Below are 26,973 nucleotides of genomic sequence, written 5' to 3'. Positions count from 1 at the left end.
CCATGCAAACAATTGTGAATAATTAACTGCTACCAAACAACATCCAGCCATAAAATATGTGGTGGCAGAAGTCGGTTATAAGGAAGATGGGTTGATTTGTAGCAAGTGGCAAGCTGTTCTAGGCATGGTGAGCTGCACTCTAGAAGTTAAAAGTTTTGGCTGGTATTGATGAATGAATGGTCTTGAATATAGCCTTGTTAACATGATCATGCAGGTAAGGATTAGCAAATTCTAGCCTCAGGCACAAATCTGAAAAGATACAAGCTGGCCCAAAATTGGTAACCCACTGGCAAAATAAATTTCAGGTGGGTGCAGTGACTACAGCCAATGCCCTATTTCAGATGATATGGCTGGGTAGGAATTATCTTATGGTACTAACCAGATTCCTATAGCATGCAAAACATTGTGCAATAGCACCCTTCCATTCATGTTTCCAGCAACCGGTAATCCAGGCCATATCATCTCTCAACCTAGTCGTAGCACATGATTCAACTCCCTGTAAAGCTAGTTAGCTGCTAAGCTGATAGAGCACTATGATCCTTGTAGTTATGTGTTTTTTATGTGTCTATTTCTCCCCCTTGTACATTGATTGATAATACTGGAAACCCAGTGAGAAAATGTTCTTTTCTCCAGATATTTTCTTTCCAAAGTACTGTCCTCATTAAAGTACACCATGAGACTGCTTCTCTTTCCCCACCCCATCTTTCTCCTTCCCTTCCTTCCTTCCTTCCTTCCTGCCTGTGATCGCCCAGACAAAAGTGCTAGGCAACAATATGTCTCTTTTTTATCATACAACTAAGCGTCTTCCCCCTGAATTTAGGAATAGCTCACAAAAACTTGGGTATCTACATTCTTACATTCTTTTAAAATGATCACTTCTCTATAAAGTTTAAGAATGAGATTTAGAAAACACTATGTCTGGAATATGGTTGCAGCAGCTAATAAAAATATTTCCTGAACACTGGTATCTAGCACAAAGGAGAATGACATTCCAGTGAAGCATTATTCAAGAGTTCTTGTGCTCTTGCTCGGCAATGCTAGACAAAATGTGCCATTGCACTGAGCCATGATGAATGATACGTCTTTGTAGAACAGCTATATAAGGAACCGCTGTATGAACACTTATGACAGATTTTTAAAAGTTCTAAGAGGCTGCCACTAGATTTCTGTAATGAAAAATAAAATCACTTTCACAGCAGTGCTTTAGCTTTATGGCCAGATCACCAGATGGCTTAAGTTGGTATCACTCACAATACAAAGGTGACAGACATTTCAAATTACACCAACTGAAGAACAAAGCCTCCGCTAGGCCTGAACTATCGCAATCATAAACTAATCATTAGCATACAGATTAGCTGCAATCCTGCACACAGTTAGACATGCTTCCCTTGGTGTCAGTAGGGCTGAGCATATGCAACCGGGCGCAGCATTGCAATCATAGCCTTTAATTGCGAAGTCACAACAGATTATCATAGGCTATAAATCAAACTATCTCTTCATTAATTTTTGTTTCTTTTTGAATTGGAATCAATCACCTGGAGTAATGCTTAAAAAAATTCAGTTGTCTATTTTTATATGTGTTCAAGCCTCTGACATACTGTTACATGTTAGCTGGCATGGCTTTATTAGCTAAAAATGTTTTTGTGAGTTTCAAACAGAGGTCCAAAACTTGTGACCAAAAGCAGCAGGTATTTAGACAGCTTCAGCACCCTCACTCGATCGCTTCTTCCAGCAGGAGCAACTAAACAAGCCAGGGATTCTCCATTTGTGATTTGTTTATGCTCAAACCCAGGTCTCTGCCAAGTTCCTCCCTTAACAAGCTAGACTCTTATGCCAGGGTTGTCTTTAGCTTATCGCTCTGGCTTGTTTGAAGACTCCAGGACAGACATTCTGCGAAACAAAACACGGATGGAGAGTCTCTGGCTTGTTCAGCTGCTTCCACTGGCAGGAGCCATGCCGCAGCGATCAAGCAGCCTGCATCAGCACACGTGCTCATCCATAACTTTAAAGAGTTCTAGTCTACTCTGATGTCTGAACTTGGCCACTGTATCTTAGCAGTTAGACAAGACCTCAGACTCATAGACTGATCTTGTTAATGTGCCAATAATTTAAGAATTCATCAGAGCTGTTAAGTTAATCAGTGGCATCTTTCTATGAACACACAAAATCATGCAGACACCTATAAAAGAAAAGAAAGGCCAAGTCCAAACTAGTGATGAGTGAGTTAGTTAACAATTTAGCTCAGACTGACAACTAGAGCCAGTGTCAGCATCTGGCATGGTAGGGTTGGGCTGCATGTAAGGGCCCCAGAATGCCTACAAGAGGGCTACCCCTGAAAACTTTCAAACCGTATGACTATAAAGAGAAATACTGTGCCTGAGGGAAGGAGGAAGATGGTGGCAGTGGTGGCAATGGCTCTTCATTCAGCACTTCCAGCACTGGGTGGAAGAAGTGCAGGGCAGCTGGACCCTCCAACCCACTCTGTCACCCACAATCCTTCTAATTTACCCTGCAGTGCTCCCCATCCGCTCTGCCCCTTGGTTCCCATTTATACCTGCCTGCTGGTAAGCATGTGAGAGAAGGAGGGTACATAGGAGGCACGTTGCTTACGATCACAAATCCTAGTGTCAGCCCCACAGCCACCCTGGAATACTGTATGTCTATGTGAAGGCAATTCTTCCCAGCCAAGGTCCAGTAGCATCACCCACAGGCTCATGATCCTGGAGAAGCAGTTGTGAGCCAGAGAGTCCCTAATTTCCTATTTTGACCAGATTCAGCAAGCAGGAGAGCAAACAAATACAATTCTTCTGTTAATAGCAAAAGCAGGCTCAACATCCCTTCATTCTTGTGTTGCCATTCTCCCCTCTGAGGAAGCCAAGAATAACATGATTTGGACAACATGACAATCCATCACGGGTAACTAACCACAGTGGGTTGTCACACCTTCCAAACTTAGACTGCTTCCTAAAGAGTGGCTTAATTTTGGGCAACATGTTTCCCTGACAGCACAGAGCTTGTTCTAGGAATGGGTTGTCATGTCATTTGAGACTGGCAGTGCAATTTCAACATGGGTTATAGGGATTGTCTAGCAAGCGACTCAGCGAGAGCAGCAAGAAACCCTGCTGCTCTTCACAACCTCATCATTGCCAGCACCAGTGAAAGACCCATCCATGATGCATGGTGTGGAGTGACTGTCATGCATATACTCTGGATTTGGCCCCATAAATTCTAAAGTGCTCCCTTACAGCTGCTTGCTATGTGCAGTCTTTTCTGATCAATTTTCCTGTATGTTTCAGTTGTTAGAGAGAGAAGCAAAGTGAAGTGGGTGGCAGACACAGAAACTGATCAGGCAATTTGCACACTTAAGATGCAAAGGCCAAACTGTCAATTGAAAAGTACAAAAAATTGGGGAAAGCAACAAATTAGGTGCACCAAAAGGAGCCCCCACAACTTCCACTTAGCAGTGCAATCCTCTTAATATTAAGTGTTGAACTGGAACTTCTCAGTGTCCTCCAGCTTTTCAGCACTTTCCCAAGCCCAGACAAACAAGGTATCTGCAGCAGTAAGTGCTCTAACAAGGAAGCCATGAGGAGTACGTGAGGAGTTAAGTTATTCCCCTTTGGTGTAGCCAGATCCTGAGGGAAGTGTTGAGAAAGTGGGGGAGTACTGGGCTCTGTCAGTTCAACACATAAAAGCCACTGGGGTACTGGCTGGAAGGCCAAGGAGAAAGAAGGGAGAAAGTGAGTCACAATGAGCCCAATTGTCTGTTGGACCCATGGATTGGTTCTGCTAATACCTGTTCTGCTCACAGGGTCCTGCAAACCAACCCACCTTGCACGGTGAGAAACCTCAGAGCCTGAACAAAATAAAGTTGCGGGCTTATGCCTTCCAGAAAGGCTCCTGACAATCTGGCTCCGCTGAGTCCATGTCGGAACACTGTCTCTTCTGAACACGAGTCTTAGTGCACACCGTTGCGTATCTCCTCTCCCCTTCTGCACAGTTCCACTTTACTCTTCCCTCAGCTTTCCATGCCTGACCTACCTAGCAACTGCTGAAACAGAGCTGCCTTTGCATGGTTCAGATCCCCTGATGTCTCATCTGACTGCAGCATACAGTTGCCTAGCAACTCAGGAGCTGATCTTCCCCCACTCAGCTCTGTTTATAAAAAGAGGATACTAGATTAACTAGGAAGGCCCTTTCTTTCAAATGCAAACCTGAATGGCTGTAAGCACAGATAAAATTGGAGACCTAAGGCATGTGGGAATGAAGATATAAGGAAATCCCATGGCCCAAATCCGAGGAGTAAGGCCCTTTATGCTAAGTTCTTACATCCACTCTTCAATGTTCTCAAAGGCTTTGGGCCCTTCTGTATCCAAAGCACGGACTTTACTACTATGAACCTCTCTTAAAAGCAGACAGATGTTTCTTACTCATTGTTGTTTGTGCAAAAGGTAGGATGCCACACCTTACCTGTCCCCAGTCTCCTGCTTTCCATTTTGGGCACCTGCCACCTCTACACTTCCTTTGCACATTCGGTTTGGCCAGCTGTTTACAAAGACTGTTGTCTAAATGTTTTCCATCCTTCGACAAGCAATAAACTTCTCGGTATTTCTGCCCTCGTCCACAAGACACAGAACACTGAAATGTCAAAGGCAAAGACAAATATATTCATGTACTTGCACATGTAATTAAAAGCATGTATTATTTTAGGCATAAGAGGGCCAAGCATACACCACGATCCTGTGTTTCCCCTTTTGAGAAAGGAAGCCCAAGCTCAGTCACTGTCTGCTGAACAACAGTAGTTGTGTCCCAACTTCTATTTCACCTGGTCTCTTCTTCTCACCCTGGCAGAAGTCTCTGCGTCTAAGTATAGCACAGAAAAAGAAGACAAATGGCTACTGCGGGAATCCAATGTAAAAATCTTCCTCTTACTTGCTGTATTTTCAGATCTGTTTTAGATGCTTTGTTTTGACCAAATTTATGGCTGTGAATATTAACATTTTACAATTAGTACTAAACTCTATTGGCATTTGGAAGTTTCCCTGAAAGTTTTATTGCTATTTTCATTGTTAGGATTAAGCAAAGAAGCAAGAGAAAGGGAAGCCAACATAAATGCATAAAATGCTTGGACAAGGGAGTAACAGCAGAAAAATTTGTCTGGGGGAGTAAAGATAACACAAATACCATTATTAGAGAACCAAGGGATTTGCTGTGTACATTACATGCAAGTATACAGTGACTGAAGGCTGGCAGGGGAAGAGAATGAGAACCTCACAGGTTTAGCTTTTGTACAGTTGATTATTCATGAATTTCCCATCAATAATTAAATGGAAATTCTTTTGGAGTATTCCAGTCTACTGTGGAAAATCGCAGATGACACGTGTAGACCTAGAAAATGTAAAGAAAATGGTGGACTATGCACTCTGGGGACATCGCACACTTTGTCTCGGTACCAGCCAGCCTCGTTTTTGTCTCTCAGTGCACAGTGTATCTCCCATTTTTTGCCAGTGGATCTTAGCCTATCCTCACAAAGGCATAAGGTGAGTGGAATTTTTTAAATTAAAAATGTTTTTCAATTAACTTGTAAGTGTACGTATCAATATTTCAGGCCTAATGCAGAGAGGGAGGGAGGGAGAGAGGGAGGGAGGGAGACTCAATCCAGTACACATATGGTAAACAGTATTAAGAGTGAAGGTTTTTTGGGGTAAAGATGTTAGAAGTTTTTCTATTTTTGCAGGGATCTAGTGCCCCTAACCTCCCTGTAATTTGACTGTAATTGCTGTCAATGTCTGCTACTCCTTTGCAGGAACCATCCTTGCCTAGGAAAACTAGTCCTTTAGACTTCCATATCTTACTAGAACTGGAGGAAGAGAATTTCATTAATATTCAGTAGGTTTAAAATGAATAAGAAAACATCTCCCCACACTCAAAACACATGTTCACATTGCATAAACTCCAGCTCCTGAAATCTAAATTCAAAACTGGACCACATAGCTGCCTGGAACTTAAGATCAAGAACATTTATTTTATTAGATAGAACATAGGGGGGCTTAGTCAGGTAAACACATCCCCAGAGATTGTAGGTGAGTCTTTTTCAAGTCCCAAAAGAAATGTCTAAAATCATAACCTTGTCCTCTCTGCACCAGGTAATCTTTTATATACACCAAGGAAGCAATTCATTTTATAAACTGTAAATTGCAGTAATCAGCCTTCCATGATGAATTCCTGTGAACTGTAAGCCAATTTGTTTGGATAAGACTGAATAGTCAGGAACTGGGAACAGGAGGAGAGAGCAAGAGATAGTGAAGTCCTGAAAGAGACTGCTTAAATAGCAACGGCAGATTTGTACATAAGCACTCAAGAAAGAAACTGAGAAAGGAATTGCTTGGGGTTGCTACCTCCAACCCAACCTGATCCTTCGTTCTAATACTGAAGTCTGTTTGTTTAGCGACAACAGGAATGGACCCAAAATAGCGCTGCTTAGAAAGAAGAGGGAGGTATCAGCATGTTCAATTGAAGCCAAACATATACAATTCTAGCTTTAAACTCTAACAAGGAGCAACAACCCCCTACCCCACCCCACATACACAAAAACCACATGAAAGCTGAATATAATCAGAGGTCAGGTTTACACATCACATGAACCCACCCTAGCAGCCAATGGCAATCCATAGCAAGCAAAAAGGGCTGACAATTGCAAGGAGAGGAAACCCCTGGAATACCAGAGGGAAGAGCAAGAAGAAAGCACAGGGACAACTTATGTTGCACCTGATCACCTGCCTCAGTGTCCTCAGAATTTCCAACCCTTTCCTGCATCTCTAGGTGCTTGGAAAAAAGGAAAAGTGTGAACCATACCTTTTACGGGAGCACAGAACTTAAGTAGTTGTCAAAGCTCAGGGTTCCTTTTAAAGTGGGGTTTTTAACAGGGACATATGTATATGTATGTCCCTGTCAAAAAAAAAGTCCAGCTAGCCCTGTCAATAGCACTGTTCTGAAAGGAAGACTGAGATTTGACAGCTTAGAGAGAAATGAGCTTCCTCTTAAACTGTCGGCTCCCATAAACAGTGCTCCATGAAAGGTATAAGTGTGTGAGAACACTGGGAAAAACAGAATTAAAACAAAACAAAACAACACGAAGATCTTGCCATTGAGACCCCTTTCACATGCAGAGATCACTCATGGCTTTGTTTTTCCCTTTGCAATTTGCCTTCTGGCAGCTGTCAAGGGAGTGCAAAGTAAAAGACAAACTTATTTGCAGCCTCTCTGGATCAATGTCTGTGGTTGATGCCTGCTTCACTTTGAAAGCAGACATCTGCCAAGGCACCACCCAAGTGTGGCTTCCCATTTTGCTCACCTCTGTATGCATGCAACTATTAAAAAAAAATAATCAAAATTTTTGCAAAAGTTTTTTGCACTAAAAAAAGCAGTGGCTGTCGAAACAGAGACAGCCCCTCCAAAGTGCTGCTTGGCTACTCTAAAGGGGTTTTTGCTGTCAACTGAGAGATAATGAGAAGTGTAAAAGGGTAAGAAGCTGCAGCAAGTGAAAAAGAGCTTCTGATCATGGTTGAGCACATCAAGTCAGTGATGGCTCGGACACTGGTGGGGCAGCTGTCACTGGTGTTGGCCTGGGAAAGCTCAGCAAGAGTAGAAAGGGGCTTGTGTCACTCTTGCTGAATGGCTCATTTGCTGCTTCCCATAATTCATGATGCGATTGATCACCTGGGCTGGATGATCAACAATCCCCAAAGCAAGCCATGAGTTATCAGGGTGTTTTTCTAAAACAAAGCACTCTGTGGGAAGTGGTCCAATTCTGCATGACAAGACAACCCATTGTGGATTTTCACCCAGAATCTGGTGTTGTGAAATGCAAGCCAAGTCAGAATGTGTTGGCTGGAAAAAGAAAAGAAATTGAGGAGGAAGTGGAATAAATTAGGGTTTATAGCTCATTATAGTCTATTGCATCTTGGAGGAGGGCTGAGGTTCTCCTATCAGGGACTGCAGATACCTTGTATTGTTTGTTGCAACATCTGTCCAAGTTGCAGTCGGAAGCGTACTGACTTCTAAATGGATTGGGCTCTAAACTCTGAGAAATTAAGCATTCTCAACTTGGCTGGAAGTTAGCAGTTGAGATTGTGTTAGCAGATGGAAAGATCTTTCCTACTGTGCCCAGTTTCCAGCCACTCCCTAAAACCTTTAAGACTGACAATACAGTACTGTGTGTCAACTCTTAAGTAAGTTCTTGGTGCTAGGTGAATATAGGACTTCAGCCTAAGCATAACTATAATTAAATTTTGTGTTTCATGAAAAGATCAGGACCTTGGAGCCAAGGAATACATTCCGGATATTAAGTTATGATTATGTCAATAAAATCAAAATCTTTTGGCCTGACTGTGCTGCTCAAAGGTTCTATTTTCTCTATCGGCATTGCAGGATGATCACACCCATCACAGCAGCCTCTGAACAGGAAAGAAAAATCAGCTGATAGCCATGTTACTTTTTAAGTTCCTGAAGCATCTAGATCGTGTGGCTATTTAAGAACTTTTTGGTGCACTAGGCTCATGCAACAAAACAAAACTCAACACAATACTAACAGGTTCAACTCTACCTTTTAAAAGACAGCCAGTTTTACAATAGCCCAGAAATTGATGCCATCTAACCTGAAGGAATCTGTTTTATTCCAGGAGAGTAAAGAGCAGTGATCTGAACCACCCACCACTACTCACCCAGCACTGGCAATTCAAAGATACTGGATTATAATTTAATTTTAAAATAAAATGGGAATGAGATAGACAAGTTAAGTGCAAGGCCAGATAGACACGAAAGGAGGATCATGTGATAAAACTAGTTTGATAAGTCTGGCTTCTTTTTGGGATATAATCTTAGCATTCTACTTTGCAAGAATCTTCTTTGTTTTTTGTTTTTATATAACTTTATGGAATTTGTTTTGTTTTATTGTTTTTAATTGTACATTTGTGAGCCATCCCGAGATGCCGAGGCATGTGGTGACAGCATATTTATTAAATAAGTAAGTAAGTAAGAAAGAAAGAATCTGCCTTTTGGGGACTATAATGAGGAAAGGAAACCCAGCTCATTATTATCGGTGTTGCCTTTTAAAGTGTGGGCTGGCTGCTTGTTGCTGCTTGTTAATTACACATATATTTAACCAGAAGGAGGTCAGTATTTTTTTGCACTGCTCCCAAGTGCAATGCAGCCTGCTCCCAAGAAGACAAAGCAGGCACAACAATGACATTATGAGCCCAAGCAAAAAGCAAACCAGCAGGTATGTTGGCTGCAAGCTTTGTAGTAAAGCAACAAAACTCAACCTTCTTCTGCAGGTTCATTGAACTTTTACAAATGTGACTGCTTCTGGCATGTAGGCCCCTGAAACATTTTGATTTTAGATTAGTCTCCATCCAAAGATTTAGGAATCAAAAGAGGTCTGGAAGCACAATAAGAATCTAATATGACAGTTCCTTGCCGAATGGGCCTCTTACTCAGCATGATGCAGGGAGAGATTCAATTTCAATTTCTTCATTACATGTTAAATAAGTCATTACGTATTATATTGCACACAACATTGGCTTAATCCTTTCGCACAAACACATTTTGCTGTGATCTCTCAAAGTAACATTCTCCTATTTTGTGTTGTTTTTAGAGAGGAGCTGATGCAAGACGATGAAGCTCAGTAACATCTAACAGTCCTCAGCACTTCTGAATGAGAGAAAGCACAATCAACACAGGGCTTTCGATTACAGTAATCCCCCCAACGATTTAAGGTAAATATAAATAGGGAAATGTAGGGGACATCCATTGATCTGGAACTTTTGGCAACTGTCAGGCTCTCTTGTTAATGCATTATTATTGCATTTTCACCATTGTTTACAATTACGATGCCATTACTGCCTTAAACATTTTCTTTCATGACAAATTGGCAAGTTCCTTTCACTGCCATGTATCTCCGCTACATAAGCTCACAGACTCTCCATAGGAAGCCCTGCCAAACCGCATGACAAAATGGTGTCATGACCTATCAGTATTGTGAGGAGATGAGCTCTCCTGCCTTTGCTCTTGGCCACATTTTTACTTGTTACTGTTGGGATGTTATTAATTACTGTGCTTCCACAGTCTAGCCAACATGTGGTACATCTAAAACCTTCAGATCATTATAAAACATCAAGAACTGGAATATAATTTATATTACATTGTATTCATTTTGTTAAATACTGCCAGACTGTTTGATGCTGATTTCCTATTGGGTAAAGAGCACAAATCAAAATCGGTTGCCACTTCTATACTAACATGTGGGGAAGGCCTGGAATAAAATGAATTCAGATAGAGAAAGGACTTTAAGTACTGGACAATCAATATTTTACTACATTCAAACTATCACGTTCCCTCTCTTTACCCTAATGAACTTCATTTTACATAGACAGAAAGCATGGAGCAAAGTGATAAATCACACAAACAGATGTTTTAGGGAGAGAAATATTCAGGACTGAATTATAATATAGAGCTGGTTCACACCTCAACCTCTAATAAAACATGGTTTATTGAAGTGGGAATGAGCTATGTGGCCATGCTCTCCTTCGTAAAACTTCTCATCTGTTCTGCACACCCACACCTAGATTCGGTAATGATATGCTGATTTGCTTAACCACAGTTTCCCACCATATGTGATTTTCGGAAGCCATCGTTTAAGGGCTGCCTCCCAAGCCAGTTTCTCAGTTGAGAGACCATAGGAAATTGATTTAAGAAATCAGAGTATGTTTGCTGAAGATGGGTATATGTGAAGAAAGGGACAAGAAGGAAAAGTACAAGATCTGCAGATTATTATTATTATTATTATTATTATTATTATTACATTTCTATGCCGCCCCTTGCCGAAACCTCGGGGCGGCTTACAACATGATAAAATACATTGAAATACAATGGCTCATTCTTGGTCCAAAAACAATGTACTGCAAATCGGAACTGGGCCATTGTTTTTGAATGGCCTTATTTGAGCAATGGATATATGTATGGAATGATTCCATAAACTACTAGTTAATATTTATAGTAACAGATGGAACAACTGATACTATAGGGATCACTGGGCAGGCCTTTCATATCCACATTGTATGACAGATTATGTTGTTTAAAAAAACTTTATACCGTATTTCAGCACAATGGTGCCTAGCATTTTCAATATAACTAAAGAACAAAGTATTTTCAAACCACATGAAGCAAGACAACACATTAATTAAAAAACAAAATCCAACTGGAGAGTAGATTAGAAAGGAAAGCTACCAGTGGAATCCTGTCTTTGCTGATGATCACCTAAGGGCTGCTCCACTTTGCACAAAAATTTCTCAGACAGCAACCCACTATTTAATTTAGTTGTGTTTAATGGTTTTCCTACAAAGCTCAGAATAGCCTCAAAACCATAGAATAAAAATAACATTAAAATAAAAAAAATAAATATTACAAAGAGTCAGTTATGCATTCACATCCATTTTACACATGCACCAGCTCTCACAACCCATGAGGAAAGTCACATTGTGCCGGGCAGCCCTGGGTGCCATTTTTGTATGATACCATGGGCACATGGCTTGCTGTGGCTTGTCATGTCATGTGAATGTGGTGGTTTAGGGTTAGGGTTGAGGGTTGGCCCAAGGCTTGTTTTAGGGTAGCACATGTTGTAAAGTGGTGAATACAACGTGGCATAAGTTGTCATAATGACTTCTTTTAAGGTAATTTGAAGGGTTTTTTTTATCCCACAAACAATTCCTGCAAACCCAGAGTCCCCTGTAAAAACTCCAAGTTTTTATCAGCCCATACTCTGGGTTGTTGTTATGTGTAAACTAGGTCCCAGAAGCCAGTAAATAGCCCACAGCAGATTTATATAACATACGGTTTTCATGACTCATGCACACACTCTGCAATCTTCCCTTGACTTACTTTTCATTTCATGAACTTCTCATGTCACTATCTGACTTTTAGGGTTGTTTTTTCAGCTGCAAACTACACATCCTGTTTGTAATTTCTATCTGCAATAATTCCATGGAGAGAAAAGTGTTGACCTTGGGCTTCTTGAATACACAGAAAAAGTACAAAACCACATGACTTTATGAGAATATCTGTCTAAAATATCTTTGAAATGAAGAATTCATAATCATCTTGCGATGTATAAGAGTCCTACTTTAAGCTTTATCAACCTAAGAAAAAAATTATAAATTCATTTGAGGTCTTCATGGAAATACTGTGTTGAAGTCTTTCTTATTCCAGTTAGTTGACAAAAATGAGTCTAACCTCCAGGTAGCTGGACTGGATGCTGCCACAGAGCTTGGGTTTTAACACTATCCAGTATGAAGCCATTTAGAGAAGCAAAACCAACCTGTAAATCATGGATGAGGCATGAGGTGGGGCCAGAAGTCAGAGTGTTCCCAGCCTACCTTGTTATTCTTACTTGGATTCAACCTATTACTTGCTAGGCTAACAACAATAAAAAGCATTTAGAACTGTTAAGTAAAGTTTTGTCATGCTTGTTTGGCTTTCTATTTGCCTTGGATATGAAATATTGAATTATGACTGCAAGGAACCACAGTTTGCTGTAACGAGACTGATCATTTAAATGTCAGAATTGGAAAGTCTGTTCACTTTGATTAAAAACAAAACAAAAGCTGGCAACAATTTATTTAATGGTGAAGCAGGACCATTATCATTTGTGGGTGCCTATCTTCCTTTAGAGTTGGTGCTGTTTATTACTTTTCTTGCTGTACTTTAACTGTATTTTAATGTATTTGTTTCTACACTATGTATTAATTATGATTTTGTTACTCTGGCTTTTGTAAGGCACTTTAAGCAGAACGTTGTTGGAAGAAAAGCAGGATAAATTTAAATAAATAGTTTGCTATTTGTAAATAGAGAAGTGTAGATGTGAAAAAGAACCATGCCTGTATTTTTCGTTCTGAAAGATATAAGATTGACACTTAAAAATAACGCAACTTTGCTGAAATAGAGGAGGCCAGACTCCCAGTGCTGATGAAGAAGATTAGATGAGTAGTAACATAATTGTCCATCAAATGATTTACATTGAGAGACAACTTGGTGAAGTGGAAAATGAATTCTGTTAGGACAAGGAAATGAAGATGCATATTTCTGTCACATGTTCAAAGGATGACATCAGGAAAAATGCCACTGTCAACAAAATTGTTGTATGAAACAACTGCACAACACTTTATACAACTGAAAAATGCAATGGCTATCATTAATTCATTTAAAGGGTAAAAATCGCTTCAGTGGACTTGAACATTTTTATAGATTTTTGCAGTTCAAATTCAAATGTAAATACTCCAAGTTTAAAATAATAGCCAGGTTTTAAAGCACTACTTTGGAACAGTGTCAAGACAGTCTTACATATTTTGTGTTGCATTGTAAATACTTAATGAACTATAAAGAGCAGTAACTTCCCCTTTTTGTACTAACTTAAGTAATTGTATATTTTGTCCAAGGAATAATTATGGCAGATACAAAGCAACAGCTGACACACATGCTCTGTTTGTTCCTTGATATCCCTATTCCAGATGTATTGACTCCAAAGAAGAGAGATGGCCTTCCTCCAAACATCATGACAGCAGACGTCTTGGAATTCTTTGCTCAACAACTATAAACTTTTAAGTTTATAGTGCAAACTTATATGACAAATCTGCACAGGGATTGGTTGTTAAATTTTGTTGCCAGGCAGGGAGTAAAATCTATCATGTGTCTTCCTTTTTTCTCACAGACTGAGGAAGGATGACATAGAATGGCCAATAGATACTGAGAGGCAGATCAGCACACTGAAATGCATGGAGTGGCACTGGAAGGTGTGCTGAAAAGCTCAGCACTTCCCTCCATATGGACCACTGGATGTGGGGCACAATTCTGCAGTCATGAGGATTACTGGCATTTATGGGCATACCAGATCATTTGCTGCAGGACCCATTCCATCATACATTATGCACAGTTTTGGACTTCTTGATTATATCTCATGAATGATAATTACAGTGCGGCAGGCAAAATGTAAAATCGTGATTGCTCTAACGAACTGAATTTCCTTAGATTGAAACCGAACCCCAAATATTTCATGAAAGTTATTACTTGCACCTATCTGGGCTGCAACTTCAACTGACATTTAAAGTCTTGATACCACCAGGAGGTGAACATTTGTGCTGCGAAGGGTCTAAATATCACTTTTATCAGGCAAGCCCATCCTCTTTATGCCTCTGCTAGCTCACTGGTAGTATAGATAACTTCCAGAGGCCCTGTCCATAAGAGGCCTACTACAGAGGAACAGATTATTCCATTTCTTCAGGTGCTTATGTGAAAGTTCTGATTCATGCTGGAGGCTGTGATGGAGGAATATTATTACTCTGATGCTCCACTTGACCAGTTTCACCCAGGAAAATGTATGAATTGCAGCTAAATTTATGTTGCTGCTGCTGTTCTTGTTTCTTTCATTTATATTCTGCACAATAGCTGAAGGTCCTGGATGGATAGCAACAATTTTATAGATATTATCAACAAGTTCATAGGTGCTCACATAAGGTCAGGTTCTCACTGGAATGAATTAAAACAAAGTAGCTATTGGCAACATCAATAGTTGCATTTTAGATATGGACCTAACAATTGTTTGCCTTAATCGCTGCTAATTTCTAGGCTTCAGCAAATCAATATCATCTTTCAGTCTCACCTTGTTCAAAGGCATTAATTTCTGTATCACTCTCATTAGTAATAGTGTTATTTCTTAGTAATTTGCATTGCAAAGAATTGTAAAGTGCCTTACATATTGTAAATTCTGTGTGAACACTAATATCCCCTGCATCACCTCTGGATTGTTATTCAGAATTACTAATTGGGCTTTTAAAAGATCAAGAGGCTAAAAGACCCCACATCCTTTTATTTTACTTAATATTCATAGAGTATGCACTCCTAAACTTTTAGGGAGGTTAGCTAATTCACTGTGCAAACATATACACATTGATTCTTTGGAACTGACTCCCAGGTAAGTTTATACAGGACTGTGGCCAAAAACAAACATTACAATAGAGGACAAGCCATTACCTTAGGAATGTGTGCTGGATTTAAGCCATGGAAAGCCAGGCCAAAACCATAATTTTGTATTATGCCTGAAAGACTATAAAGCACTGGGTTAACAAATTCTGATTATCTCTCTATAGATAGGAGTTTGGTGCTCAGTTTGTGATATTTACTGTACATAATAATAGCAAATAATTTATTTATCCCCTTTAGGATATACACCTTAACATGGTAAACAGGGGTTGAGAGTATCAGAGAAGCAGAGAACAATGCCGCCAGAAAGCCAGACTTTCTCATTAGTTTGGTCTCCCAGCAGAGTCACCCAAGATGACATGGTTAAGACTAAGACACTAAGATACATCCACTCTCTGAAGGTGTAATGGTCACATCATCAGAAGAGGATGGATAGCTTTAATGGTCAGGGGGCAGAAAAACACACACCTGAAGGGCAGCTACTGAGCAACAGCAATAGTTAAAGTCAACACTAGCAAAGGATCTTTCACAGACAACGGCCGTGATGCTTAAGCTAATTCTGGTTAGTACTGTGTAGAAGAAGGCAATGATAAAGTGCTTCTGAACAGTCTTACCTTGAAAACCCTATAATGAATCAATCCAAAATGAAACAAGAGATATTGCAAGAAGATGAGACTCCCAAGTCAGAAGTCATTCAACAAGCTTAATTGGTGGCCCTGCATGAGAAAACAGGGTCAAATACTTCCAACCCATTCAGTGTTAGAAAGAACCCCACAAAACCAAGCACCTCATCCTAAAGCAGGATGATATGCTAGTTATTACTGTTTTCAGAAGAAGTTATTGTACAACTTCCCAAAGATGGCTTGTTACATTGTAGAAGTCTGCCTATGCTTATTCATGTTTCATTTATCATAGGGCAGTCATTTGTGAGATTGTGAAATATGTCACAGGCTTTTTTGCTGCTCTGTGTGGTTCTGCAGTCCATGATAACATCAGTTTCCTGGGGCTGGATGATATGACAACCCATCATGGGCAAGAACAACCGTAAAACAAGCCATGGCTTATATCCATGTCTTACTGCTGAAAAATAGCAAGTCATCTGTAGTAAACATTCCAGGTTAATGACACAACGACCCACAATGGCAGGCTGTCCATGGTGAATACTTGTATCATATGAACTCAGTCCCTAAAGTGATATATAGATGACTTAGAATTTACTTCTAGGTGTCTATAAGGACCTTTTTGGAGTTATGTAGCCAAGGCTGCAATTGCATACACATTTAGGCAGAAAAATGTCATACACTTCCCAGCAGTGCTGGAATATGCACACAACTGCACCCCTAAAGGGCAGATATCATCACTAAATTTATGCAGTATATGCTTTACATTAGAATAAGACAAGTAAGTGTTGCATTTCTCAAGGCCAAATTCCATAATCCCTTTAGGCTTTATACCTAATGAAAGTTGCTCTAGGGGTAATCTTAGGTGCTAAGTTTAACCAAATTTTTCAAATTGTTTAGTTATTTTGATTATGGAGATGCCTTACCAACTACCAGAATGAATGATTTTACATATCATACAGAAGAGTGTATAACTCCATGTAAGATCTTGAAATCATCATTTCAGACTAAACTAGCTATTGGCATATACATTAAGTGATCTCTGAATTACAGCCACAGTACTCCTACCATGAAGCTTAAGTACCTAATCTTTTGCTATTTTTAGATAACCCCAAATTTTAATAGTACATAAATTATGTACTACAAGTAAGGGCCATCAATTGAGCATCCATCTTAATGATTCTCAAGCTCTGTTCACTTCAAATGAATGTATTTCAAACTGTTTTCAAGGCAGTTTCTCCGTATTATGGAAGATTTCTGCACCCTATACAGCAACAGAAACTGTTTAACAAGCATTTAAATAGGAGGAAAACCTAAATGTTGATCTTGATTTTTTAAAGACACCTGAACAAAGTTGGCTTGAATTTTCAGTGCAAGTGGATTCATACATAAGGCATGTGAGTATTTCCCACAAAAAAGTTGGAAAAAGTTGCTTCTGGTGGAAAAAACAAATGGATTGGACATGGATTCATCTTACCATAAAATCAACCCATGTTGGCTGTTCCCCTACTTCTGGGTATATAGAGAGCAAACACAAGTTGTCTGAAGCCATGTGTTATGGTATTATGTGAGCTAATCATGGGCCTGGCTCCACATTTTTCCCATAGCAACTCACTGACTTATTTGCATATTTTTGCTGTGTTGTTCTCAAAAGTGAGGGGGGATTTCAATCCTCATAGTACCGCTTCATGTTCTGGCAACAGATCAAAGCGAAAGGAAGCTAGAAGCTAACCAGTTTTCCATGATGGAATAAGCCAAATTCTCCAAAGTGCTCTCAGAACAGAATAAACCACTCAAGTATTTATTTGATCTGGTAAGCTGAATATGACACATTAGACCACAGACCAAATTCAATCCACATCAACAGAAGTGACACTGTGGACAATATGACTGCAGTTCCTCCTCAGTAGCAGATACCATATCACTTATTTCTGAGGAAAGAACCCCCTTTTTCTAGCATATCAGTTAAAAGAAAAAGACTATCTTCAATAGTTTACACTGAAGCTGCTTGAACTTGTTTATGTTTTTATCAGAAGGTTCTATATATTGTAAGAGATAAAATCTACACTCCCAGTACTAAACATGATCAAAAATATGGGTCAGGTTTTAAAATTTACAGAAATCATCCAGCTCAAAGATTAGAAATTTCTCCAATGTGGTTGGTACTATATAATGGTATATGTTGTTACATCTCTGCATGTAGAAGTAGGTTTTTTTGTGGGGGGAGGGAGAATTTTTTTTCTTTAAATAGTAAGACCACATACCTTTATTAACACTCTAATACTTGGATTGTCCATGGGCCAACATGGCAGAGCTACATAAAATTTTTGTATCCTTAAAATGGAGTTGCCATGACCAAAAATGTTTTGTTATTCCCTCACATTCTTTTTCTCCTGCAGGAGTGCTTGGCCACTGAATCTTTACAGAGTCAGGACATGGTTCCAGAGTTGTGTAGAGCAGACCTCCATGAACTGGATGATCCTGCTGAAGGAAGGACTGCATTTTTTAATCCATCCTCTCACCTGCAGCTTCCTATGGTTCAGAAACAGCTGTTCTTGAGATTGAAAATATTCATGCTGTTTTTGAATATTTTGTGTGAGGTGACAGTGGGGGATACAAGGGGAAGGAGGATCTAGTGAAAATTGCCACCTCCTCCCACCAGTGGGAAATCTCACCTGGTTGATGGATCCCTTTCACTTTTGGAGAGGCATCCCTGGATCCAACATATTATACTGGGTCAATGGAATCACTGGGCTAAATCATGGTACCATTTAGAACTGCTATCCCTCCCTTCTTTTCCTCCACTGTGCAGATCTATACAAACAGCACTGCTACTTATGCAACCTTCAGATTTTCTGAAAACAGTGGATGACTACCAGATAATTTGACTAAATTAAAATGTAGTCTATGCTGTTTTGCATTTGCGAACCAGCACTGAGACCAGCAGATATTTATTAACTTTGTTCTGACACTATGCTATGGTTGAAACTTACTGGGTGATTCATAAAATAATGTTTTCGCAAAGTAAGTTCATGACAGATCAACAAAGTATTAGTTCAGACCTATGTCCAATGCCCATCTTGCTAGGAAAAGGAACAACAAGAGTTGAAAAGAGTAAACCAGTAAAACATTCACTTTATAGGTTTTGGCTAAACTGTAGTTAAGTGTACTCAGCTATTACGCCTTCTTGCTTGAGGCCTTGTTCCCTAATGAGTTTCAAAGGAGCATGGGAAACTGGATGGTTATATTGCAAATTACTAGACACCAGTAACAGGGCTAGATTACAGATTTAGGAGTACTCTGAAAGAAGGAAGGAGAAAATTGACTTGTTCCCATGAGCATTTTAGTGCTGGAAACCCATGCAGCACTGAAAATAGAGAGACTAAGAGCAATGCGGAAAGAATGTATAGTTAGTGCACCCGCACAGTAGTGCTATTGTATAATGGTAACATTCCTTGGGAAGGAAAGGACTAACTTTTCAGCTAATGGTGCTGGCATTCTTCTCTTGACTCTTGCTGGGCCACTGGAAAGAGACTAATGCTCTGTGTGGCTCTTTCCAGATTTGGTCCAACATTTGCTCCTGATTTACTCCACTGTGATATATTCAGTATACTCCTTATTTCATCAGCCATTATTCGGATCATGGGCTGTAGCAGCAAACCCTTCCATCCTGGGACCATGCCCTTAGATTAGGCATTGAAGATGGCTAAGCATGATAATCGGAATGGTTAGGAAAGGAACTGCAGGTAAAAGACAAAAAGTAAATTTCTCCCAATACAAATATTTGAGGCTATTCAGTAAGGTGTAGGCATCACTAGTGCATACTGCTTTAAAATGGAGGATTAATCCCTGCCAATTCCAGTTAAAGGAAAGAATTCTGGAATACAATTCATTTCACTTGTGCAAAAAATGAAGATTGCTGAAAAAAGAGATCTGTTGGTGGTTAAGTAGCAGGGACTGCCTGAACAACCCATGGCCACTGATGGAGAGGCGAAATCCAGAAACATGGTCAATCTTTGGTGTTCTACATGCCTACAGTACTGTGGCATCTAGGAGGCCCCCAGTCTGGGATGGAAACTTCAGGTTAGGAGGAAACTTTTGGCCTGCTAATGACTCCCATCATTGCTATGCTAGCTAGGGATGATGGAAGTTGTGGTCTTGGCCTACAAGTTGCCCATCCCTGCTGGAAGGGGCGTATAAGGCCACTGAGTCCAATCCCTGCTCAGTGTAGGGCAATGGGTCAGGACTACTGATCTGACCCAACAATGCTGTTCATGCTGCTACCACAAGAATCTCAGTTGTACATTAGGTCTCTCTTTTGGCCAGTGGCTCACAGCAGATCTGCATGTTCTTTTAAAATGTGGATGTCCATGCTTATGTGACATCATCTATAGGCCATAAAAGCACAGAACTAAAGGTTAATTTCCAGTTACATGCCTAGGTCACCAAAAAGCAGTCCTGTACTTGGTTCCCAGAGGGAACATATGCTTATATGCTTTAATAGGGTTGAAAGGACAGAACTATGCATTATACACGAAAGGAAATGTGGACTTTCCTATGAAGACATGAACATCCCTCAAGCTGCTAGCAGCTAACTGAAGATGTCAACCCAGACTGCAGAACTTCAGGCTTAGAGAGAAATCCAGAATTCTCTGTCCCCCTATCTGACCTTCTGAGATTCCCCAGATGATCATACCCCTCTGCCTGGCTACATCCCCTTAGTTGTTTGGTGGTATCCTGGCCTTTGTGGAGCTATTTTCTCCATTCTAGGTGGTTGGAAAATCTCTCCTAAGATTTAGTTAATGACAATAAGAGCTTTAAGCTAAATACACTGGTATTTCTTCCCCTTCCCCTTTTGCCTTGGACCCTGCTCACCACTGGAATACAGTGTCTGAGAGTTTCTCTGAAACGGACTGAAAGAGCTTCTGTGCCCTTCATACAAAACTTGCTGGAAAGTTCAGAACACTATTTTCATAATATTGCAGCTATTTGTTTCTTTAGGCAAATCACTGGATTATAATCAAATACAACCAATGTTCTGTACTAAAAGCAATAATTTTAAGAGCAGAAAGCTAATGCTCAGCAGTACAATCACATAATGAGAAGTTCTACATTATTCTTTTGTCCATTTTCCACCATGCAGATTTTTTTAGTTAAAGTTTTCATAATATTTTGTTGCCCATGGACAATTGAAAGGCATAAAAACTTGGTGATGTTAGGCAAAAAAGCTGTTAGGTGGATAAAGGCAAAAAAGAAAGGTCTGCAGGGATAGAAAGAAACAGGCAGCTGTACTGAATCAAACGCTACTCATTCCCACACATGGAGAATACATGAACTCATTTCAACCTCCAGTTAATTTATACATTCAAAAATTATTTAAAGTTGCACCATGTGTTATGTTTTGGGAGCCTGGGAGCTAATACATGAGTACAGAGTGTGTGTGTGTGTACACCTTGAAAAATGGCAACAAGATATATAAATTGTGGCTTTCCCCTGCAAAAGAAAATTAAAAAAAAAGGAGAGTGGCAAGAAAGGCTTGAGAATGACTCAAAATCTCAGCAAAGAGATGTGGAGAAAACAGACTGGATTACCTTGCTTGAGTAGGGTAGAGTTGACAACACTGCATTTAAGGTTCTGCAAGCAGTAGAGAGGGAGGCCTTAGCTCAATTGGAAAGGAAAAATCTGCATGAAAAGCATCCTAGATTAATCTACAGCACCTTAAATAAGACTAGCAATGAGCCTTGTCTGAAAGTCTAAATGGCCACTGCCAGTCACTGTAGTACAAATGCTACTGTCAACAAAGGTACAATTAAATAAATCAAATTCATCTGGTTTATTCCAGTCACTTTGATTCTTAAGACTCAAATATAATGAATATAATGGCTGATATGACATTCTGTATGCTGAGGGCACACATCATGCTCACGCTTTCTTTTATGTGTGGGACATTGTGATATTCTGTAAACTGCGCTCCCACTAAACTCCAAAGCAAAAAGTCAGGTATCATTTCTATTAAGACAGAGTAATAATTATTGCTATGACTTAGTTACTTCTTCAGGCACTGCCCTAAATGTATTTGTTTGTGGGAATGATGTGGGATGGGTAGATGCCACTGATACTTCACATGTCACTAATACAAGCCCTCAAGAACTAGCCTGGTAAACAGCTATGTGATTTGTGACATATGATTATAGAAACACAGAAACAGAGTGAGTCAGAAGGGGCCTCCTGGGCCATCTAGTCTGACCCCCGGCTCCAGCTGGCTCCACTCATGACATGCCTACCACGTGTGTTGCTGCTGTAGTCCAGGACTAGACTATGTAAATCCATGAAATGTGCAAACATATTGTCTCTTACATCACACTGATTTAGCTGGACACTGCTAAGTAAGGTCTGACTTGCGTGTGACACTAAGTCATGGTGTAATTTCTTTAAAAATACCTTACCATAGTGTCTGAACCCATCCTCACAAACAAACAGTGGTTTGAAAACCAGCTACAAATCATAGAGACCTAGGTTTGTGGTTGCGTTATGCAACCTGGCTTGTTTAAAAACATTGCTTGTCATGTTTGAATCCAGAACCACACCTCCACCTTGGTTGTGCTGCTGCCTGCCCTGAACAGAGGTGCCTGGCAACAGAAGCCCGATAATGAAAGCATTCTGAAGGCTGGCAAAATCAGTAGGAGAGAAACAAACCATAGAAAGGGAAAAGAAACCACATTTGTTGGCTCATATTACCTTGTAGCTAAAGTAACAAAGCATGGTTAGCATAAACCATGGCTTTGCATTGCATGTGAATGCAAACAAAATAAGCTTAAAGCCTGAGCCTAAACATATTTAATTGGAAGTAAGCCCCATTGCATTTAATGGAATTTACTTCCTGATAAAGATGTTTCAGATTATTGTCTTGGTTTACCAAGAGGTGACTCAAGTTAGTTGTAGCCAAGTAAGATTATTATTCAAAAGGTTCAGTGTATCCACCAATTATGCTACACACAGGTTACTTTGAATAATGTGCAGTTTTGTCAATTACTCATCAGGGATGGCCCTCTGGTTCATGGCAAAGTTCTAAAGTGACACTGCATTGAACAAGCTGCTGCTTCTTGATGAAGCTTTGCTCACGATATGCTATTTTAAGTCAACCAAACAGGGTGCGCTGCAACGATGAACTTCTAATTGCAACACAGACTGTCACATAGCAATCAGTTTCTGTGATTTGCATTGTCATCCCATAGAAGGGATATCAGGGCATCTTGAAGCGCACTGATCACAAAGTACAAGAATGAACTAGCATTGCTCCATTAGCTTCCATCCCTGCCATATCTGTGAAGGGTATCTGACAAGTATCTGCACTATATTCATGGGTAAAACTAAGCAAGGCTTGGGTCTTAAAATGTGCACTGATCAGTATGAGGACTAGCTGGAACTTTCCTGTTCCTTCGAGAACCCTAGAATGTGAGCATATACAAAGGAGGGAAAACAGGAAATGCTTGAGAACTACAGACCCAAATCAGCATGTATGGGGCAGCTATTCCAGCTACTCTCTCCAACTTTTCCAAATGGTGATCCCCCAGAAATTTTCCACTTCAACTCCCATTGGCCCCAACCAGCAAGCTTAGAGATCAGCAAGCAACTATGACATCCTTGACACATGGCTGCCCACTCTCTTCTTAAATACATATAACAATGGAGAGCCCACCATCTCCTGATGCAGTCTGTCCCACTGTTAAAACAGCTCATAGGATATTTCTTCCAATGTTTAACCATAATCTACTTCCCTGCTATTTCCAGCTATTAGTTTTAGTTCTGTTAGTTTTAGTCCTTCCAGAGCATCAGAAACAGATCTGCTCCACCTTGTGCTTGGCAGCTCTTCGGATACGTGAAAACCACCATCATTTCTCCCCTTAATTGTCTCTTCTGCAGGCTAAATATACCAAGGCTTATGGCCTCCTGATTCCATTCTGCTCAGCCTACTGTGAACATGCTCCATTTTACTGATGCCCTTAAAATGTGGCACTCAGAGAAATTAAAAAGAAGTATTATTACCAGCTAAGGAAGTTTGTTTTTTAATGGCACATGTTCCAATTTGGAAATGCTAATTTCAACTCTAGATTATGATCTCTGATGGATAGCTCATATATGCTGGTGCATATTTGTGTATTTTTATGAGTACAAGACAACCCCTTAGAGTCATTGTTCTAGACAGTTTAGTTTAACCAAAAGCATGATCTTTCAAGAAGGAGCAAAAAATAAAAAATCATGTTTTCATAAAGGATTCCAAAACTAGTACATTGTCAAAAGGGATCTTGCAATCTTCTAGCCCAACTCTCTACTCAGTGCAGGATCAACAGTGTGGGCTGCAAATACAGTAACCCTGACCAATTGCTGTCTCTTCAAGTATCACCAATGAAGGGGCCCTCAAGGTCTCCTGGGTCTGCTGCTGTACTGTTAAACAGTTTATAGCCTTAGGAAGTTTATCCTAATGTTCTGGCAGTTTCCACTAATGGGTTCTGGAGCTCCTGCCGTCTGCAGCAACAGAGAAATAATCTCATCCATTTTCTGTGAAACTGGTCTTCAAATATTCTGTGAATTCAGCTACCGCCTATCCCATCCTCCAGTCTCTCCACTTCCTGGAAAGATCTTATCCAGACAATTCCTGTTCCTTGATACTGAATAAAGAAGGATAATATATGACCTAAAATAATAGTGCCTCCATTCAGTCTGATCTTATGACTCATTAAGTTGAGCACACTGTGCTAGACACAGATTGTGGTCTGTGCTCCCCATCCCCTATGACATGTGTTGTATCCCAAAGAGGTGTGGCGTACTTTTAAAGGGGCGATGTACTATTGTGCTAATCAAAGTAACCTTGTCAAAACAAGTTGAGACTTTGGATGTTACACCCCACAAAAACAAGCTAGGAGCTCTTCAGAATTGAATCTAACTAGATTTTGTGAACATTCCCATGCACATTATTCCATAGTGAACTATAATCTTTAACACTGATGTGGTATTTCAGAGTATTCACAGCCTTTTAAAAATTATTTACTTTTATTTTTAAAGTATCTCTGAATGATCAAATAACTAATCTCAGTAAACTGTACAAGAACCCAGTACAGACAGTATTGTTAGCATCCACATACTGCAACTGGAGGAACTGATCTGAAAGTCTGAGGTTTGTGTAAGGCTACCTGCGAAGTTCGTAGATGAGGTAAAATTTGAAGTGGGGCCCACCTGATCGATGGCACAGCCCCATAGTCATGACCCTAAACCCACCTATCTTGCCAACTTGGCTGCGCTTGCCATGCAGACAGGCTCATCTGTTGAACACTGACAGCAAAAGAATAGCGTATCAGCCTTTGCATTTATATCTCTGTTAATATTACCATATTACCCAAATGATGTGTTCCAATGTTGTAGAACTGAAGCAGAATCTGATGGTCCTTGATCCTCCACAAGGTAAAATAAAAATACATAATGACTGTATAATATAAAAACCAAGAAATCATTCTACAGAAAATTCTGATAATTACATTCTACTTTAATTTTTTTCTCTCCTTGGACCATCATTTAAACATTATAAAGGTAATACAACTTTTATATAAAATTAAATAACAATGGTTGAAAAATAAATATACTTCATTAACATAAATACATAAAGAAGTCAATTCTGCTGAAAAAAGTTTCAGCCAATACTATACTCTTGTTTCAAAAGTGTCCAAAAACATGGAAGCAACACTCCATCTGGTACAGATGAAGTATGACCATCTACAGCAGAAAGGTGGTGAGAAATGTCGGAACTAGAAGGAAGGATGGCAACACAAAACTAGAAGATGACTTTCCTGTACTTCCTAATGTAGTAGCACATGATATTCAAAACGAGGTAGACAAACATTACAGGATGGACTTTCCAAGCAAAGCAAGAAATCTTAGTTTAAGCTTCTGTATTTGCAGAGAGTTTTTGTCACAATCAGCACCATTTATAGTCTCACCCCTTTAAAGTAGGGGTGGGCACATGTGGCCCTGCAGATGTGTTGGTGCACAACCCCCATCAGCCACAGTCAGCCAAGCTAATAGTGAGAGGTCACAGGATTTGTAGGCCAAAACATTTGGCGGGCCACAAGTTGTCCAGTCCTGCTTCAGACTTCATGGGTTGCTTCAAATTTGTATGACTAAATCAGTATAACATTCAGATTGCTGACATAACGATGCACTTTGGTCATGATATGCAAACAAGCACTTAGCCCTGCCAACCAAGATTTCCCACATGCAAGGACTGCAGGAATTTAGTGAAGAACTCTCACAAGATTCTTCTCTAAAGAGCCAAAGACCATTCATGCAAGAATGGAAAAACAGTTTAATGCTCCAGGTGCCCATCACAACAGAGATAAAAGATCTTGACTCAGAGGGCGTGTGACTACCTTTGGGGGAGAAAGGTATTAATAGGAGGTATTCTTGCAATGAGCAGCATATCCTGAGTTTATTTCAACTCTGTAATTACCTCCCAATCACCTTTAGTCCTTGAATGGCAAGAGAAAAGGAATGTTCTGGCAGATGGTGACCCTATTGGCAGAGAGCGAGTGGAGGACACAAATATGAAGCTTACGGCCCATCTATGTCTGTAGCACACTGTCTTGTCTATTCAGGATCGGTTAGGATTACATTAAAGTGTGTTATGCCCAATTCTGCACATTGCTTTCTGAACCATAATATTACATCGTGGAGGTAAAGAAGCAAGCAGCATTTTGGAAGACATAGTACTATATAAACGAAAAGTGGCACATTTAGCTGTGTTGGTACTCAGAATTTAGATTTAGAGTTCTCACCGCTGCATTAAAATATGGAAATGTGATGTTGTTATGGTATCATGATTTGTTTTTAGTTTTGAAGAGCTTCCCTGATTATGTTTAGATCTCTGGGATGGGACACTTTGGATTCTTGCTTGGATAAGGAATGCCTGATTGAACTCTGCATTTTAAAAACTAAAGGGAAAGTTCTATTGTAGTGAGGAAAAGCTCCTAAGGGGTATATTGCTGGAATTTCACCAGAACATTCGTTCCGTTCTGTACTGTTTGGTTCCTGGAAATGTTCAAAGCAAGGGCAATCCAATGTTAGCAGCAATTTCCAGTACATGATTTGGGCAGAAACCAAGCAGCACCATGATTTCTACCTCTACTGAGTACATTTGCGCTAAGCACCAACTTTGCCCCTCAACACAGAAGGGCGATATTAGCACCTCAGATGAATTGTATTTTATAGCACTGTCCCTTGTAATGATAAAGCACCATGCAAGTATTTCCTAAGCAAATGTATGGCTATTGCA

The 26,973-nt window shown here is 40.0% G+C and overlaps 1 protein-coding gene across 13 annotated transcripts in view; it reads right to left on the bottom strand.

Annotated features, from left to right (window-relative positions):
- Window positions 1-26,973, bottom strand: part of ADAMTS9 (ADAM metallopeptidase with thrombospondin type 1 motif 9) — a 156,555-nt gene that overhangs the window by 43,882 nt on the left and 85,700 nt on the right. For all 13 annotated transcript variants that reach the window (XR_006416800.1, XR_006416803.1, XR_006416804.1 and 10 more), the window contains one exon: window positions 4,471-4,638. Coding sequence is in view for 9 of the 13 variants with exons in the window: in XM_044452059.1 (XP_044307994.1) it covers window positions 4,471-4,638 (168 nt within the window). In the remaining 4 variants the exon portion in view is untranslated. The remainder of the gene's footprint in view (window positions 1-4,470; window positions 4,639-26,973) is intronic.

The sequence above is a fragment of the Varanus komodoensis genome, unplaced genomic scaffold (genome assembly GCF_004798865.1).
Source record: "Varanus komodoensis strain SLA01 unplaced genomic scaffold, ASM479886v1 scaffold6_4, whole genome shotgun sequence".
In the NCBI taxonomy this organism is placed as follows: domain Eukaryota; kingdom Metazoa; phylum Chordata; class Lepidosauria; order Squamata; family Varanidae; genus Varanus; species Varanus komodoensis.
This window is presented reverse-complemented; position numbering and strand designations above follow the sequence as displayed.